The sequence below is a fragment of the Bactrocera neohumeralis genome, chromosome 6 (assembly GCF_024586455.1).
Source record: "Bactrocera neohumeralis isolate Rockhampton chromosome 6, APGP_CSIRO_Bneo_wtdbg2-racon-allhic-juicebox.fasta_v2, whole genome shotgun sequence".
Taxonomy (NCBI): Eukaryota; Metazoa; Arthropoda; class Insecta; order Diptera; family Tephritidae; genus Bactrocera; species Bactrocera neohumeralis.
The window spans coordinates 67,808,368-67,828,262 of record NC_065923.1 but is presented as its reverse complement, the minus strand read 5'-3'; the positions used below and the strand labels follow the sequence as shown (position 1 = coordinate 67,828,262).

General features: G+C 40.6%; 1 protein-coding gene across 5 annotated transcripts in view; it reads left to right on the top strand.

The window, feature by feature from the left end:
• The window catches only part of LOC126762498 (serine-rich adhesin for platelets), a 234,692-nt gene extending 215,593 nt beyond the window's left edge, over window positions 1-19,099 (top strand). For all 5 annotated transcript variants that reach the window (XM_050479285.1, XM_050479283.1, XM_050479282.1 and 2 more), the window contains 5 exons: window positions 221-4,810; window positions 4,925-5,117; window positions 6,675-14,947; window positions 16,562-16,699; window positions 16,901-19,099. In XM_050479285.1, coding sequence (XP_050335242.1) covers window positions 1,273-4,810; window positions 4,925-5,117; window positions 6,675-14,947; window positions 16,562-16,699; window positions 16,901-17,244 — 12,486 coding nt within the window. In that variant the 5' untranslated portion in view covers window positions 221-1,272 and the 3' untranslated portion in view covers window positions 17,245-19,099. The remainder of the gene's footprint in view (window positions 1-220; window positions 4,811-4,924; window positions 5,118-6,674; window positions 14,948-16,561; window positions 16,700-16,900) is intronic.
• The last annotated feature ends 796 nt before the right edge of the window (window positions 19,100-19,895 follow it).

Sequence of the window (19,895 nt, the reverse complement as noted above, 5' to 3'; positions counted from 1 at the left end):
AGGGGACTTCAAAATTTCAACATGACATTAATGTTGCTCTTTCAACTCTTTATCGTTTTCGTTTATTATGTATAACATATTTTCGTTGACGTGTGGGTATCTTTGTAAGAAAAAATAAAAATATCTCGTACTATTCAAATTTTTTTGTATTATAAATAGGTTATTAAATATACTATACATACATATATTAAGTTTTTCATCACCTTTTCTTTACTTACAGTTAATCTGCAACATAATAAACATACAACGAGTAAAACCGAAACTATTCCTAAAACGATATAAGTGAAGTAATTTACTAGTCTAGAAGGCAAATTAAGTGAACTGCATAGTTTGGTACTGAAAATAACGACAGTGGAATCGCCAAAAATAAAACGACGCTTCAACCGCAAACCAAGGAAGCGTAAACGGAATCGGAATTCTAAACGCGAACGCAATCACAACATAAATAACGCAGGTTACGTTCGAAAGGAATTGGTTGTGTGACGATTTCTTTTTAAATACAAAATTCCACGGAAAATTAAACCCACTCGCGACAAATCGAAATTTACTAAAATCTAGCAACAGTTGTCGCATTTACTTGGTAGCTACATACCTGAATTGATTATTAAATAATTTGCAGTGTTAGAGCCGAACGCTAGGTGTAAAAGTGCACTGTGTTTTTAATTGAGAGCAATCAGCAGTTTAGTGATGTCCCCTGATGTAATGGCTTACAATGTAATGTTCAGAAAAATTAGATATTCCCGCAACTACGAAGCCAAAAACGTTTGTCTAATCACAACAATCGTATCAGCACATCTAGCAGCAGCAGCAGCAACAAAAGCAATTTCAAATACCTTCTATAAAGCTTTTCAACTAATTGGAACAACAGTCACCAGTCACTATAAGGATTACATCAATAGCAAACACCTAACACTTTGTTACGCATTAAGCCCCCATGTGGGTGGGGGACCGCCTCCAACAGCATCGATAGGATTAGCGCCTGGTTTAAATAATGATAATAGTTAAGTGAGCGAATTTCGAAAGCGCAGAAGTCTAAATTCGAATACATGCTCTATTAGCAGAATCAATTATTTTGATGAAGAATTAAGGTGGTGTATTGAACACAAACAAAAATCGTTTACAATAAATATTATTTGCCTTGAATTGCGCGTTAAAATAAAACATTACTACTTTTTTGATAATTTTTTTTTGGAAGTTTCAAATATTTGTTGCAAGTTCTGATGCCAGACGCATTCCTAAAACCAAAACAATAGTTGTAACATTGCTTAGCGAATGATGCCATTGCAATCGTCTGGTATAATTGTCGTAGAGAAGCCAACAACAGCAGTGACAACACAATCAGGCAGCGGAACAACAAGCGGCGTGGTAGCGGCGACAACAAATTTAGCCACGCAACAGTCGCATCCACAATTTTATCAAACAAAACAGACTAATACAACAGCAAAGTCAGCAACAACAAACATTGGAAAATATTACGAATATTATGGTGCGAATGATGTGCGACAGCCGCAACAACAACAACAGCAACAGAAACAGCTACAACATAATGTTGCTGGCAGCAACAGCAACAGTAGTAGTAGAAGCCAAACACAGTTGCCACTAATGCGACGTGGAGTGCAGCGCAGTAGCAGCAACAGCAATAATACTATTAATAAGTGTAACAACAATACTATAACGACAACAGCAACAACGGGAGGAGCAACGAATACGAAAATCAAACATATTAATGTAAAGCAGCAGCAACAGCCGCAAACAATACAGATGAATCAACAACAACACCAACTTATACAGCATACCACAATCCAGCAGCAGCAGCATCAACAAATTCATCAGCAGCCACAACAGCTGGCCACACAGCTGCAGTCTAGCCAGCCTAAGCAGCAACAGCAACATGTGCAAAAGCAACATCAGCTGTCACAACAAATGCATACACAACAGCAAAAGTCGCAGCAACAAACGCAGCCACAGCAGCAGCAGCAGGTGATACAAGTAAGCGAAGAATTTATTGAGCAAGCGGCTGCTTCGGGTGCCACCAATATGATGATATCCACCACAACCGGTGAGGTGCTAAACCCACAAATCTTCAAAATCGTTACTACAGATGGCACCACCGGCAACATGATAATCGATGGTGGCAGCGCTACAACTGTCGGTGGCGGTGGTCAATCGAAAGTGTTGCTTAGCAATTTAACCGTGTTGGCCAAGCCGTCACCCAACACGCAGGGCACAACGGCAACATCGGCGCTGAGCGTTGGCGCAACTGGTGGCTTACCCACGCAACAACAGCAGCACACCATAAGTGTTAGTAGCGGGGGTCAAGCACAACAGGCACAAACTATAAATTATATGAGCACCAAAAACTTGTCATATTTAACCACAGCAGCAGCAGCGGCCACACCAATTACCACTGGCGGTGGTAAGACGCCAAAATATACCGTTACAGGCACATATAAGACGGGAGTAAAGCAGCAGCAGCAACAGTTGAACTCCACAACATATATACAACAGCCGCAGCAGTCGACGGGGCAAAACGCTTCACAGGGAGCGCAGCAGACACAGCAATTGTATCAAAAGCTGTCCGTGCCACGCCACGTACAGATGGTGACACGTGTTGTGCAACAACCAACGGCGGCTGGTTCGTCGATGACAACAAACACAGGACAACAACAACAAACACAACAGCAACAGCAACAACATACACAGATGTTGGTGCAACCTGTTGTGGGTGCGCAAAAGTATTTGAGCAGCAGTGCAACAACGAAAAGTGTCAGCGTTGCCGGCAGCGGTGGTAACATGTTGAAGAAGACGAATAGCTTAAAGGTGACGCATGGTAATAGCAAAGTTTTGAACAACTTGCAAATGCAACAGACACCGGGTGTCAAGACTACCTATATAACACAGCAGCAGCAACAACAGTACCAATTGCATCAGCCGCAATACCAGAGTGGCGCTAAAGTGAAAACGTCCAAGTTGCTCAAACAATACAATAATGTCATTAACAATAACAGCAATGCCAGTAGCGGCGTCAATATGTTGCAGCAGCAATCACTGGGCACCTACACCATAAGCAACAGCGGCGGCGGCCACAAACTGCAACCGACCACAACAAAAGTGACTAAAATGGCCGGCGGAAAATATGCTACGCACCAAACGCAGCTGCAACACGTCACAACTTTGCCACAAGGCACACATCTGCATCACAAAACCTTGCCACAACAACAACAAACGCAGCAGCATCAATTCTCGACCGGCAACAATAATGTGGTCACACTCGCAACGGGCGCTGGAAATAGCGGCAGTGGAAGTGTTGCCAACAACTCTAATAATACAATAAAATTTGTAAATTCCACACATGCCACGGTAATACAGCAACATCAGACGCAAACATTGCCCGTACAGCAGCAACAGCAACAGACTAAAGTGACATTGCGTCAGCATGCGCAGCAGCAGCAATTGCAATTTGTCGATGCACCAACAACAACAAACATTGTTAAGGACAACAACAGCAGTAATACTATTTACCAGCAGCAACCGCAAACGCAAGCTGGCAATAGCAACAGCAATGCCAGCGCACAATCGTTGATGAACGATGATATAATGGTCGTCAATGGCACGCCCATGACAGACGAGGTGTCCGCACGCATACTGCAAAGCATGGCCCAAAAATCATTCAGCAATCAACAACGCTATCAGCAGCAGCAACACCAAACAAAGGTTGCCGCGATGCCACCACCGCCGCAACAGCAGCAACAGCAAATTGTGATACAACATACTTCACCGACGTCAGTGTTGCTCTCCCCCAAAGAATATCCACTATATAGCGGTAATCAATTGTCTGCCCAACAGCCGAACCAACACGGCAGCACGGTGCAACAACAACAATTATCTGCATCACCAAACATTAGCACACAATACACGAATCCAGTGCAGCATCAGACTCCTGCCTCAGCAGCCACCACTTATTTGTCAAACTCGGCCGCCAATGGCGGTGCCGTTTACGCAACAATGCCCACATCAGGCGCCGCCAATATCGGACGTCAAACGCATAGCGCACCCGGCAGTCGTACACACTCTTTGGAGCGCAACAAGTCATATGAGGCCAACACAACAATTACACGCAAATCCGCTGCGGATTACTACAAATCCAATAGCAATAGTAGCGGCGTTGGCGCACGTGGTCATCATCATGGCAGCACACATGGTGCACATGCGTTATCGGCAAGCATATCCAATATACCGCTTGATACACAACAACAACAGCAACACTCTTCAGCGCAAATAATACACCTGCAAACGCTGAAGACATCGCTAGCAGCCACTAATGCAACACTGGCGAATAGCAGCTACACAATCGCCACAAATAGTGCAGCCTCCGCTGTCAACACCAATGCAACAACTGATGACGAAGATATCATTGGTGAAGAGGTGCGACCGACGCCAGTGAACACGCAAGATCTGCGTTTGCGCATCTTGCACGCCGTGCAGCAGGATCATACCTACGCCAATGCCATGCCCACGCATCTCTCAGCTGCAGAGTCTGCAAAGAGCGTTGGTGGCCCGCAAGCGGCTGGCAACGCCGCACACATGGGCAAAGTGGGCATCACATCGAATAGTACAATGTTAGCGGGTGCTGCATCGCAGTCGCAGTTGCAATCGGCACTGGCCGCCAATTCGGCCGGGGGCAGTCAGCAGTGGTCACTGGGCGGCATTGGTGCTACTGTGGCGGCGGCGGGACAAACGGGCCTGGGCAATATGCTGCCCACGCCGCCATCAAGCGGTCAATCGACATATACTTTGCACGGGCAACAAAGTGAGTAGCACGAGCGCATTAATAAAGTTATTATTATTATTTGTAAATTACTGAAATTCAAATTATTTTACATTTTCCCTTATTATTACTTAAAATTTTCTCTTTACTCCGCAGTACCCCGCATGCAACAGGATGATGATGCTCATTCGGCCATCAGTAACGGTTCGCGCGTTGCTACCGGCGATATTGATCCTGGGGAAGAAACCGAAACTGCACCCGAAGCCGAAGCTGAAGACGATTCGGTGACGCGTTGTATCTGTGATTTGACGCACGACGATGGCTATATGATATGCTGTGATAAGTGCTCGTAAGTACCGTAGTATATTATGTTATTTATTAGAACAGTATTTTTTATTAAATTTGTGGTTTCAAAATTTCAACCCAAATAAACCGCGCTTTATTTTATATTAGTTTTCTTTTATACTATTTATGAAAATTAAAATTTGTATAATTTACTATTTTTAGCGTTTTTTCAATTAATGTGTTATATTTTTGAATTTTTAAATATATAGTATTTTTCCAAATGAATTTTTTTTATTAATTTTTTAATATATTTGAAAATTTTTTTCTATATTATGTTTTTAATATCTCAAATTTTGTTAAAATTTCGAAATCGAAAAATTCTCTTAGTGCTTTAAATTTTACTTTTTTTTTAATTAATTTTCTCATATATTTTTATTTTTTTAAATTTATTTCATATTTTTTGAGTAATTTAATTTAATTACTTATATTTTTTAAATTTAAATTTAATTTCTTAATATACATATGTAAATACGTTTTTGGTACTTAGAATTTATTATTGAATATATATATATTTTTTTTATGAATACCTTTTTTTAATGTTTTTTTTAATTTATTTTGTTAAATTTTTCTAATTTAGTATTTCTTTTACATTTTTTTTATATTCGTTTAGTTATTTATTTTTTTAAATTTAATATCTTATAATTTTAAACTTCGCTTTTTAAATTAATGTACAATTTAAAAAAAATTTCAACTTTTTTGTACTTTTTTATACATACATAAATATGTTTTTAATTAATATTTTTATTTTTTTTTCTTATTTTGAAAGTCATTAGATTTTTTTTTTATTTTTTTTCAATTAATATTTTCATATTCTTTTTTTATTTTTTTTTAATTAATATTTTCATACTCTTTTATTTATTTTTTTAATTTCTTATTTTTTGGAATTTCTTATTCATTGTTATTTTTATTTTCTTAATTTTTTAATGTAATTTACTATTTATTAAAATTTTTAATTTATATTCATTTAATTCTGTATTTTTTTATTTCTTATACTTTTATGTTTAAAGTTATATTATATAAATTTTATGTACCTTTTAATAAAATTTCGATTTTTTGTACTTTAAAATTTTTTATACATATTTTTTTTAATTACTATTTTCTTAAATGTTTTTTATTTATTTTCATATTTTTTTTAATTCTATTAGATTTTTTTCATATTTTTTCTAAAAGAATATTTTCTTAATTCTTTTATTTACTTTCTGGTGTAAATATATTTGTTTTTTATTTAGTATTTTTATTTGTTCAATTTTAATTTCTTATTTTTTTGGTTTTTTTTTTAATTTTTGAATTTTAATAATTTAATTTATTATATTTTTAAATTTTTTTATTTCATATATCTTTTTATATTTTTAATTTTTATTTCATGAAATTTAAAATTTTTTGTGTTTTAAAATAACATTATTTGCTTATAATTATTATTTTTTATATTTTTTATTTTATTTAATTTTTGTATATTAAATTTATTTTTTATGTATACATTTTTTTGTATATAAATATCCATAATTTTCTGGTATTAGTTTGCATGGGAAATAATACTGAAATACATATTTGACACTTTCAGCGTGTGGCAGCATGTCGACTGTATGGGCATCGATCGTCAGAATATACCCGATGAATACCAGTGTGAAGTATGCCAGCCGCGACCGGTGGATAAGGCGCGAGCACGTGCACTGCAACTAATGAAACGCAAAGAGCAAACTCAGCTTTTACTTTCGGCACAGTCAGCACATGCGACCGGTTCTACTGGCGCGTACTTAAGTGGCGCTAGCGGCGCAGGCAACCTGAGTGGCAATTATCAGTTGCAAGATGGACAACAAAGGCATCTGGGCGGCAGTAACTCAAATGCGTTTATGTTGGGTAGTGGTGCTGACGGCAACATGCATGGGATGCCAACTACCACGACGCTCGGCACGACCAAGAAAGGTAAGGTACTGAAGAAAACCGCCAAAGATGCAGCTGCTGGTAAGAAATCCAAAAAAGCCGAGAAGCTGGCTGCTTTAGGTGGCAAACCGCCGCGCAAAGACTCGGGCGCCACCAAGAAGACAACGAAACGCAAGTCAAAGAGTAGCGATGGCCTGAGCGCCACCGCAACAGCTGCTGAAAAGCATGCAGCCAATTTGCGGCAATGGATTGAGAATTACGAATTGGCCGTAACCAATCACTATTCGCCCGAGTTGCGTGCGCGTCTACATGCCATCACCAAGCAACCGAGTCTGCTGCAAAGCATACTAAATACGGAGAATCGCGCGCTGAAAGAGTGCTGCAATAATGGTTTGGAGAATCGTGCCACCACTGTGCCACATGCAGGCGGTAAAATACTTATTAGCAACATGGATATTGCGCCGAGTTGCCCCATCTTCGAATTGCGCGGCAAATACATGCTTAGTCCGCAGTATAAAACACAAAACGCGTCGGTGAATATGAATTCGCCGCCGCCCAGCAATTTTCTAGCAGCTACGTTAAAAGCGCATAAAACGCCAGGTCCCTTCATTTTCTTCTACCAGTTACCGGACGCAGAGGCGCCCATGCAAACGATGAACCAAGATGGCTCATATCCGCCGCTGCCGCCACAACCAGCTTATCTCAAGGGTCCGGAGATATGCGTCGATACACGTACCTACGGCAATGAAGCGCGTTTCGTGCGTCGCTCGTGTCGCCCCAATGCCGAAATACAGCATCTCTTCGAGAAGGGCACAATACACCTCTTCATTGTGGCAACAATGCGCATACGCGCCAGCACCGAGATCACCATCAAGCATGAGCCACACGATTTGCTGGCGATTGATAACAAAAAGGCGAACGCCAGCAATTGCATTGTGCAGCCGACGAGCACAGCATGCGCATGCGGCCTACTCAAGGATTGTCTCTTCGGTCCACCGCCGACGCAACAGTCTTTGGGCGCGGGCGGCGCAACGAAATCCAGCAGTCGCAAGTCATCACTCGCCACCACCCTAAATGGTGGCGTACAGCTCAACAGCAGCGCGGCGGCAATGCAACTGACCATGGGTGGGTTGCCAGCCGGCAGCAATAAGAAGAAAGGCGCCGCGCAAAACATCAATCGCAATCGTTCGACTTCGTCCAGTGGTGACAGCAGCATCGGCACAACCGTCGCACCTGGCATGAATAGCCCGAGCGTTGCTTTGCCTACAGCGCCGCTGAATATGAACGCCAGTCTGAGCAATAGCTCGTACAAAAGTAATGGTGGTCTTAACATTTTGTCGGCGCATGCGCTTGCCGCGTCGGCTGCAGTGCCCAATAACAATGGCAATATGAGCGCCACCTCCTCGGTTTCGAGCGTAATGCATGATTCGGGTATTTGTACCTCGTCATCGTCGCCATCCGTGTCGATACCGTCACCTACAACCTTACACATGCACTCACCGACGCCACAGGCGCAGTCGCAACCACAACAACAAGCTCAGCAGCAGCAGTCCGTACCAGCAGCAACGGGCGCACAGCGCGGCAGCACCGGCGCGCTCTTTGTGCAACACAGTCCGCAGCAACAGCAACAACACCAGCAGATCTTAGGCGCTTTGCCAACACCGTTGCTCTTGTCGCCGTCACAGCAATTGGTGCAGCTGCCAACGCAACCGCCACAGCAACAAGTACCAGCTATAACCAACAACGTAAGCGCACCCCTGTTGCAAGAGGTGACCAGCGCTGAAACAACAACGCCTACCGCATTGGCACCAGCGAGCGGCCCGACGCAGCCGCAGACGAATTTACTCATTCAACAGTCGCAAGAGCAACAACTGCACCACAGCGAACTCACTGGTCCGACAATAAGTGATGCGTCTTTGGCCGCGGCGGCAGCGCTGCAATCGCTCAACACTGCTGTAACGCTAACCAGCAGCTGCGCAACGTTAGCGCCAAGCGCCGCAATAAGCAATAACAGTAGTGTTGTTGTTATCACGCCTGAAACCATAACGTCTCGCGGAGTTGAGGCGAGTGAGGCCGAACAGCAGCAGCAACAGACACAATACTTTGTTGCCACCCCCATGCCGCCAGCTCAGCAGGATATCGTAGATGGCAACATGCAAGAGGCTGCGCATCAGCAGCAGCAACAGCAACAACAACAACAGCAACCACCACAAAGTTTAACCACAGTTGATCTACCACCACCGACGCAGACCCACGTTGCTATTGGCGCCGCCTCGCCTAATGCTGGCCCGAAGTCGCCACAGAAGCACAGCAACAACGCAGCGCACGCCGCGTACGTACCACCGAATAGCGCGCGTAGCCATAAAACTCCTGCCACCAAGTCGTCGAGCTCGCGTTCCACCAGTTTCTCCGAGGACGATCATCAACAGCAGCAACACAACACGAGCAGCGGTAGCGTCAATGATGACTCAACAGTCGTGACACCAAACTCCAAAGACAAGCCAAAGCTTTCACGCGAAGATCGTAAAATGGAGGCCATATTGCGTGCGATTGAGAAAATGGAACGCAACCAGCAACGTAAAAATCAAACCAAATCTGGCGGCAGTGCGTCCTCCGGCGCCACCAAGCGACGCAATAGCAACAGTAATTCGCCAACCACGCCCACCAAACGTAGCATGGGCGAGCTGAGCAGCAGCAGCGGACGCGTATCGGCGGCTAATGCGCGCAAGAAAAAACGCAAAGCACACAAATCGTACAGCGGTCACAGCGCACAGGCGCGCAAACGCCGCAAAAGTCGCATGAACAGCAGCAACGAATCCGTTGACGACACAGGCAATAGCGCTGGCAATGCCAATGTGCATTCGGAGGCAGAGTCCACATCATTGTTATCGCCAGCGGCGCCATTAGCAACCACAGCACCCAATTATCAGCATACGCAAGCGGAGCACAGCGATACGCTCGCGACCACTAACGAAGATCAGGCCGCGGGGCTGCTGCTCGCTTTCGCCAATCCCAATCTGAAAATGTCGCCGACGCCACAACAATCACCGCAAGCAGTGCCATCACCAACCGCACAACAGCAGCAACAGTACGCGGCGCACTACGCGCTGGAGCAATTGAAATCGCCGCAACATCGCACGACAAGCAGTGGTGGCAATGGCGCCTCACCGCCCGCCACGCCAGTGAGTTCGGCCTGCTTGCTAATCGAAGCGGCAGTTGGACCGCTGCAAGAGCACATGGACGGCGCCAGCCCAAGTGGTGAGTTCAAATACCCCAATAAAACGAAAACGAAGAAAGTGCTCATGTCCAATTGGCTGCTGAATCAAGTAGATGCCGACACCAGCGGTAGTGACTCACCGCCGCCGACTGCGCCAACACCACCACCAGCGACGAATAGTAACGGCGCTGACGCATTAGTGCCACAACCAACAGCCTTGCCAACTGGCGCAATGCTTGGCTTGGACTCTTTGGTACAAGCGGCGACAATGTGTGACTATAGAAAGCAGCACAACGAGCCGGATGCCAGCTATATGCCCAACGATGCGCATTGTGGCGCGCCCATGAGCGTAGATGAACCAGAGAATCTGAGCATGGCAGCGCAGAAAGTGGAAGAGTTCATACAGCAAACAGAGCGCGGCAACAGCGGTGTCTATAATCCGGCCACAATCGCTGGTGCTGGCGGTACACCACGCAGTCTACTGCATCTGCCGCTGCAGGTGAGCACTTGCAGCAACAATTCCTCGGTCAAGAAACGTTGGTTGCGCCAAGCGATCAGCGAGGAAACCACCACAGATGAGTCGATGACGCCAACACCTGCCGCTGCAGCGATGTCCGCAGGCTTGCAACATGCTTCACCCACAACCGCGGCGGCGGCCGCTCATTTGAACGCGGTGATGAATGTGCCCAATGGCTTTACGACGCCGCTGAAGAAGCGTCGACTTATCATCAGTGGCGACGTGAAGGAGGAGGAAGATGTGGGCGGCAGCAGTGTAGCTTCACCGGCAGCTGGCGTTAGCAACGTTTTCGAGTCGCCAGTAATTGGACTAGTCAAGGCAGAACCAACAGCAACGGCACCCACCGCCGGTATGCTGACAAGGGCAGCGGGTAGCGATGCCGAAGTGGATGTGATGAATGTAAACGCTGGCGTAACGTCAGGTGCGTGTATAAAGCATGAGGCTGAGACGAGCGATGAGGAGGAAGTCGATGATGAGGAGGATGATGCAGAGGAGGAGCGCGATGATGTCGATGTCGTAGGTGGCGTTGGCGTACATGAGCTGCAAACAAGTGCAACAACAACAATAGCACATGTGACAGATACAAGGTTTAAGCAGGAAGTAACTACAAAGGTAGAACGCTTGTTGGAAGCGCCGCAACAGCTGGAGACAGCAGCGGAAGAGCTAAAGTCCGACGCTATGCTTATTGATCAAGACGATGATGTGGATATCTTGCGTTCGCCTAGTCCAGGACATCAGCAAATGCTCGCCCCCGAAGATAATCTGGTCAAAATTGAACCGGAAGACACAAGTGGCGGCGATGATGTTAAAATTGATGTGGAGCGCGAAGAAAGCATGGCGGGTGATAAGTTCGAGGAGATGGTATTAATGCAAGTGAAGAAGGAAGAGGCCGCAAATGAAGTTGCTGAACGCTCAATTACAACTGAAGCAGCAGACGGAGCTAAAGTCAATGCAGCGGAGGATGAAAAGCCCATAAAATCTGCGCCGACTGAAGAAAATGCTCTTGTGGCGGATGAAAAACCATACAAGCAACCAAAGAAGGAAGAGCAATTACAGACGTTTACAGCAATTAACCATAAAGTGGAAACTTCGCAAGCCTTGGAGTCTATATACAGCACTGCGCCTGTGGACGCTCAGGAACGCATATCCACCACACCCACCAAAACATCGCCATTAAAATTGCTCACACTCGATGGCAGCAGCATGATTTCGTCCGATGAGCCGCTCAAGAAACGTCTCAAGTTGGAAACCTCAACAGTGGAGATCTCAGCTACAGCGACGGAGGTGCAACAAACTTCGTTGCTAAAACCGTTATCAGCGCGCATGCACGAAATGTCAAAGCACAGTGACGATAAGGACATTGTGCCAACAACAACAGCTGCAACTGCTTCACCAGCCGCATTAACCAAACCGACAGCGACGTTTAAAGTTGAGAACTGCGCGCCGAACACGCCTTCAACCGCGGCCACACAACCGAATTGTATGACATTTTTAGCGGCAGCCGCAGCAGCTGCTATTGAGCGCAAACCACCACCACCGCCACCAGTTACAACGGCAGCAGCGCAGGCGCCAATTACTACACAGTCTACAACAACAATTGGGTCAATAACTACAAACACCAACAGCGCCACACCAGCAGCGCCTGCCGTCAACGCGACGAACTCGGAAGCTGGTACTGTTAGTGTCAATAATGTGGCAACGCCATTGCCGAATAGCGGTAGCGTATCGACGGCGCTCGCGCCACGCAAACAGAATGCCGCTAACAACAATAATAGCAATGAACGCAAAGTACCGCTAACCGATGATGACATACAAGCCTGTCTGCATTCCTTCCACAAGGAGAATATACTGATTCTACAGTCACGCAACAACAAAAAGTCGAAAACGAATTCCACCACAACAACAGCGATTGGCGGTAGCGCCAACGAGTTGGTGGGTAAAAGTGCCAAGTTAACGGAAAACAAATCGTCAGCCACAACGAATTATTCGTCGCATCACAGTCATCATTCTACGCATGCGCATAACGACACCGCGAAAAGTGCGGGCAGCAGCAGCAAACACAGCAGCGCTTCCAAGTCGTTGACCAATTCGAGCAGCAGTGGCTCGTCTTCGACTAAGAAATTGCATAAGAAGGAGCGCAACGGCAAGGAGCGTAGCAGCAGTAGCAGTCGTTCTTCTTCGGCGCACAGTGGCAAGTTGTCCAGTTCTAGTTCCAAAAAGGTGTCCTCATCATCATCGCACAAAAAGGATTATGTCAGCGGCAAAAGTAGCGGCAGCTCCACACCGGTGCCGAGCGCCAAACAACAAACACATAGCAGTGCAACGAACTACAACAACTCGACCAATAGCAACAGTGCGTCTGCTGGTGGCGATGCCAAAGATCGCGCTGATGAACGCCGCGAACGCGACAATAATCGCTTCGATAAAGAGCGCCATCATCATCGTCATCGCACCACGTCGTCATCATCGAATGCCAGCACTGCAGTGTCACAATCACAAACACCCGCTGCGGCCAACTCAACAACACCCACGCCACCGCCGCCCATCAGCAAGAAGCGTCAGCTGAATTTCGAGCAGGAACTTACGAAAGATTTGCCTTTGGTGAATGCCGTCACCAGCAACAGCAATCGGCATCGCAAAGACAGCGGCAGCCGAGACAGTCGCGAGGATATGTTGACCTCATCCTGCTCAAGTAGCAGCAGCAGTAGTCTGGCGGCGCGTAAGAGACGCGAGTCTTCGTCCTCTTCGGGTGGCGGCAGTCGGCATCGACATAACAGCGGTGGCAGTTGTGGCGGTGCGGAAAAAGATGCTTTAGCCGCACACAAATCTGCGGTCGCTGAACATAACGGCATATTAGCTAGCGCACACGTATCGCCGCTGCCACCACCCACTTATGTGCGTGAACATGTCGCCATACCGCACTTCAATAATGTCGTCGTCAGCGGTCCACCACCACCGCTCATGGCCGCTTACTTCAGTGGCATTGGTGCGGTGCCTGGCGGTAATGTGGACGCCTCCATGGGTACGCCCATCGCCACCTATGTGCCAACGCCAGCCATGCCGCCCTCTGCAGGCACAGCGTCGCTACCGACACACAATCATAACCTCTTAAAGACACTTCCCATGCAGCCAGTGCTTAGTCATTTGAGCGCAGCAGTGCATATGCAGTCAACACTGCCAACGTTGTCTTCGGCCAACGGCGGCAACGTAACGGTTTTGCCGCCATCCTCGGCTACAGTGGCGCCAACCGCAATGCATTCTCCCGGCGCCGCTGGTGTCTTACTACCTGGTAACAGCGCAGGCGTCAATTCTGCAGCGTCCACCTACAATAGTATTTATGGCAAATTGCGTGATAACCCTTCGGCCATAGTGCCGCCGACATTGAGCGCCGTAACATCCGCGTTAGCAGGTGGTCCGTCAGTGACTCCGAGCGGTGGCGTCGGCAAAACAGCCATGACCGCGGCAACAGCCAGTACTTCAGCGAATATCAGCCTATCTGAATATTTGGACACTAAAGTGAAGAGCTACAGCACCACATTGGGCGGCTATGTAACACCAGCCCACACCTATATTGGTGGCAGTGGTCCTACGGGGGCGGCCAGCAAAACAACGAACAACAACACATCGAGCAATAGCGCGTCCACCGCTGAAAGTATAACTGCTGTGGCAACACCACTAGAGTCGCCAGTTGCCAACAAATTGCCAACACCATTAAAATTGCCGCTCACAAGAACCGCTAGCCACGATCCACGTCTCAATCCGCAGCTAAATGCACCCGAACCGCCGCCGGCGCCAAAACGTAAGCTCTCCATCAATGAGTATCGTAAGCGTATGCAATTATCAACGGACAGCACAACGCCATCAACACCCGAACCACCGGCGGTTAGTAGCACGGCCACGACGCCAACGGCACATATGACGCCCACTTCGTTGAACAACAGCTTCGTGCAAGCTTACAATAGCATTGTGAATGCTTCGCCCGAGGAGATGGCGCGACAATTGTCAGCATCGCCAACAACACTAACACTCAACAAGTATACACTCAATTCGCCGGAACGCAAGCGTCGACATAGCGGCTCCGACAAAGAGCAGCGGCATAGCGTGTCTTATGATGAGGTGTCGGGAGTGTTGAACAGTAGCACAGGCAGCAGCAGCAGTTGTGGCAATGTGAGCGATAACTCGTTGACGAATGTTAACCACGAAGACGATGGCAGAAAAGGTGAGTAAAAATATGCAAATTATAGTAGAAATTATGGGAAAGCCATAAGAGACATTAAAATAAAAATATAATTATTTGAAAATATAATGAAGTGATAAAATGAAATAAATATTTTATAGAAAAATATTTAAAAAAAAATTAAACAAAAATATGTGTAAATAATTATAGCAAATGGTTAAACATATTTAAATAATAATTTGAAATATAATAAAGTGATAAAATATATAAAATATTTAATTAAACATTTTTTTTGTCATTTGTTATTAATCTTGTTAAAAATTAAACGAACAATAAATTAATAAATTCAAAAAAATAAGTAAAAAAATATAAAACTTAATTGAAAAAGTATAATAAAAGTTTAAAAATAATAAAATTTATTAAGGGAGTAATTAGAATATTGATAAAAAAGTACAAAAAGGACGGTCGCAAAAATAAGGACTAAAAAACAGAAAAAAAGTTATAAAACAAAAAAATTTGATATAAAATAATTAATAAAGTTAAAAAAATAATAGATTTTATTCAAAAAAATAATAAAAAATAAAATTTCAATTAGAAAATATAAAATAAAAAATGATTATGAATAAAAAAAGTAATAGAAAATAAAAAATAATAGAAAAAAAAAATAAAAATAATAAAATATAATAAAAATAAAAAATAAAAATAAAAAATAATAAAAATAATAATAAAAAAAATAAAAAAAAAAAAATAAAAAATAAAAAATAAAATAAAAAATGAAAAAAAAAAATAAAAAATAAAAAAAATAGAAAAAATCCAAGAGAAAATAAAAATAATAGGGGATAAAAAGCAAAGAGAATAAAAAAGAGTGGAGAAATAAAATATTAGAAAATAAAAAAAGAAAAATAAAAAACTAATAGAAAAAACTATAATAAATAGTTATTATATTAAAGGATTTTTATTTTATTTTTTATGTTTTTTTGTTTAAAAGTTTTTAAATAAAATAAAAATAAATAAAAGATATTACTAACAAAAATATGAAATTTCAATTAAAAAGTAGAAAATAAAAAAATTATAGAACATTATTAAAAACTATATGAAATAAAAAAATGATTGTGAAAAATTAAAAAAATAATAATAATAAAAAACAAAGTAATAGAAAAATAATATAAAATATTAGACAATTAAAAACATAATACAAAATAAAAAGTAATAATATAGAATAAAAAAATATTAGAAAATAAGAACTAATGGAAACTGAAAACCTAATAGAAAAACATTATTATAAAAAATAATAGAATAATTAAATTAAAATAAATTTATTTTTTTTTTAATTAAAAGTTTCGAAATAAATAAAATTTAAATTAAATAAAATAAAAGATGTTACTAACAGAAATAATAAAAAATAGGAAATTTCAATCAAAAAATAGAAAATAAAAAACAATGAAAAAATAAAATAAAATATTAGAAAATAAAAAGTAATAATTATTTAATTTTATTAATTTTATTTTTTTTTTAATTAAAAGTTTCGCAATAAATAAAATTTAAATATAAAAATAATTTATTAATTTTTTGTAATATGGCTACCCAATTCTTATTTACATTAATTGTCATAAAAAAAAGAAGATAATTATAGCATACAATTTTATTTTTAACTAGGTCAATTTAGCGCAGCACCCACATTACTTGAGAAACAGCAAGAGAAGCTTTGCGAACGTTTAAAACTATTGCGCAATATGAAGAAGAGTGTGGCAACGCTGAGCAGCGCCGCAAGTGAGTTTGCGAACCTCAAAAAAGGTGAGTGAACATTTCCACAACATTCTATTCATTCATACACTGCAAAATAATATACATACCATTGATATAACCGATATTATATAACTAGTATAAGTGCAACAAAACATAACTGAAAAAGTGCTTTCCGCTCAATTTACACAATACTGGTGTTTAATGCTATACAAATTACTCACCAACCATTCATTCCAACAACCGTTACAGACTGTGATCTCTATGTGAACCGTACGAACAGCATCTCGTCCACGGACAATTTGGACAATTGTCTAGAGGAAATTTCTTCTTCCTCCTCATCATCCTCGTCCACTTCGCGCGCCTCTTCGCGTGAGGCAAGTCCCGAACGCAGTGGTGTTGTCAGCAGCAGCAGCAGTGCAAGCATCTGCAAACGTGCCACCAGCACGACTAGCTCTAACCATAAGTGGCTGCATGAGCCAGAAACAACAACAACTGCGACAAAAAGTGTGAATGTCAACGCAGCGCGTGGTGACACACCGACCAGAGACGATGTGTTGGTAGCGGCGCGATGTGGCAGTGAGTCGGCGACGTGAGGGAACAAAGGCGTAACAGGCATAAATGACGACATGTACGATGTTAATGTGGTGGAAAAGTATGCCGCGGCGGCAGCTAATATGTTGTAGTGAGACACAGTACAGCGTAGACGTGTTGGTAAGGTTGCTAATAAGTCAAGCAAGAACGAAAACTAGAGTTCTTCTACTAAAGTACACGTACCGGAGGCGCATGAGCAAACAAATGCAATATACAATTGATTTCGTTTCAATGCAATACAAGGTTCTGTTATTCCTAACCTACAACTTTTTTATGACTACTGTGAATTGTTTTTGTAAAATTCGTTTGCTGTTGCATTCTTCAATAATGCATACACACATGTACATATATGTATGTATGTATGTATATGTATATATACTGGCTTATTGCACAGACAAAATAGAAAGAGTACCAAAAAAAAGTGCGTAAAACAAGTAAACTTAACGAATCGAAAAGCAATAATAACAAATTCTGTTGATGAAGCGTTTTATATATAGTAAATATATGTATGAGCTATGTTGCTGTGTAACAGTGCGCAACAAAAACACATTAATGTTAAATCAATCAATTTCCTAAAACGCCCCACTACACCCCTCTAGCTACGTATACACACCCATACACTCACACACAATGAAACCTTGAATTAGCGTAAGTTTTTAGTTTAACGGTAACTAATATTAATAATGAAGTTCAATGCAAATGTAAATAATACCTAATTAATGTTAATTACCGCGTGCGTGTGAATAATTGATAGAAATCAATATATTAGTTAATTACAAGAAAGCTTAAAGCATTATTTTTGCAACCAACAACAAATAAAAACAGTATTTGAAGTGTTTGTAGCAAATAAAGCCAAGGAAATATTTAATTTTCATACATTTTGTAGCCACTTTTGAATAACTATTATTAACAGTGAAAATTTTGAAACACACAACGTCGAAAGCCATTTCTATCTAGCCGAAATGTTGCCGGTTTTATATCTGGCATGCTACCAGTTTTATATCTGGTATGCTACCAGTTTTATATCTGGTCAAGCACTGGCATGTATTACAACAAAAGCTATAACGTTGAAAATGTTTTAAACAAATTTTTGTAGCATAATTTTGGTTTAGCGTTTTAATTTTCAAATTTTTATGCATAGCATTTTTTAATATTTGCGAAATGTTCAAAAACTTTTTTTTTAACACAATTATTTTTTAATATCATAATTATCCAAACTTTTTAATATAAACTATGAGTTCAATTTGCCATAAAAAAGTTAATTTATAAATTAGTATTTCAATGGAAATTTCTGAATTGTATATTTTTCAATACTAAAACTGTATAAAAGTGTAATTTTCTTGCTTTGAGACTTATACCAAAACAAAATAAATAAAAATACTTAAACCAAAAATTTATTCAAAATTTAAATAAAAAACTATTTGATAAAAATTAATTACGAAATATTTTTTTAATTTTTTATTATTTTAATTGTTTTAATTTTTTAACTTTTGCTTTAAAATTGCTAGTAATTTCAAAAAAATTTCTTTAAAATTGCAAATGGATATTGAAATTGGCGGTAACTGCAAAAAGCGGCAGCTAATCTTTTTTTTTTTGTTTTTTGACATTTTATTTTATTCTAATTTATCAAATTTTAAATTTTTTTAAGAGTTTAATGTTTTTTAAAAGATTATAAAAAAATTTTCTTTTAAAAATTTAAAATTTTCCATTATATTCTAATTCTTCAAAATTAAATATTTCTCTTCAAATATGAAAAATTTTCAAATTTCAAAATTAAAATTTATTAAATTAAATTTTCAAAATTAAGACAGTTATTTCGCAAATTAAAAAATTTATTTTAATGATTTTCAAAATTTCTTGCAAAAAGTAAATATTTTTTCCTGCAAAAAAATTTTAAATTTTTCCAATTCATAATTAAATATTTTTTTTTGCAAAAAATTAAAAAAAAAATTATTTGGAAAAATTAAAAATTTTTTTGTAAAAAATGTGTAAAAAATTTAAACTTTTTCCTTTCCTAATCTTCAAATTGAATGTTGTTTTTTTTTCAGAAATTAAGAATATTTCTTGCAAAAAAATAATAATCTTTCAAAAAATTTAAAGTTTTCCCTATTATATTCATAAAATTAAAAACTTGCAAAATAATTAAACAATTTGTTTTAAAAATTAAACATTTTCATTAAAAAAAATTAAACTTTCCTATTATATTCTAATTCTTCGAATTAAATTATTTTTCATGAAAAAAACATATTTCTTGCAAAATAATTTAAAAAAATTAAAAAAGTGTATTATAAAAAATTAAACTAAGTCATAATATTTCTCAAAAATTTATTATAAATATTCAAAAGACTTCAAAAATATGCTACAAAAGTTTCGAAAATCCATAAATGTTAAAATAAACGCTTTTCAATTTTCCAGCTTCTTTAGCATTGTCGGAAACAGAAAGTTTGTCACTGCTGAGCGCATAACATAACCTAACTTTACATTAAATTCAAAATACTTATATTTTATTCAGAAAAACTGTAGAGCTACATTAGCTACTTAATTACTGCACTTAAATTTTGAAACCTATAAAAATGTTGAAAAATTTTGAAAGCTACGCATTGCTGTGTTGAAAAATATTAATGAAAAAATAATAGTTTCCTTAAAAGCACCG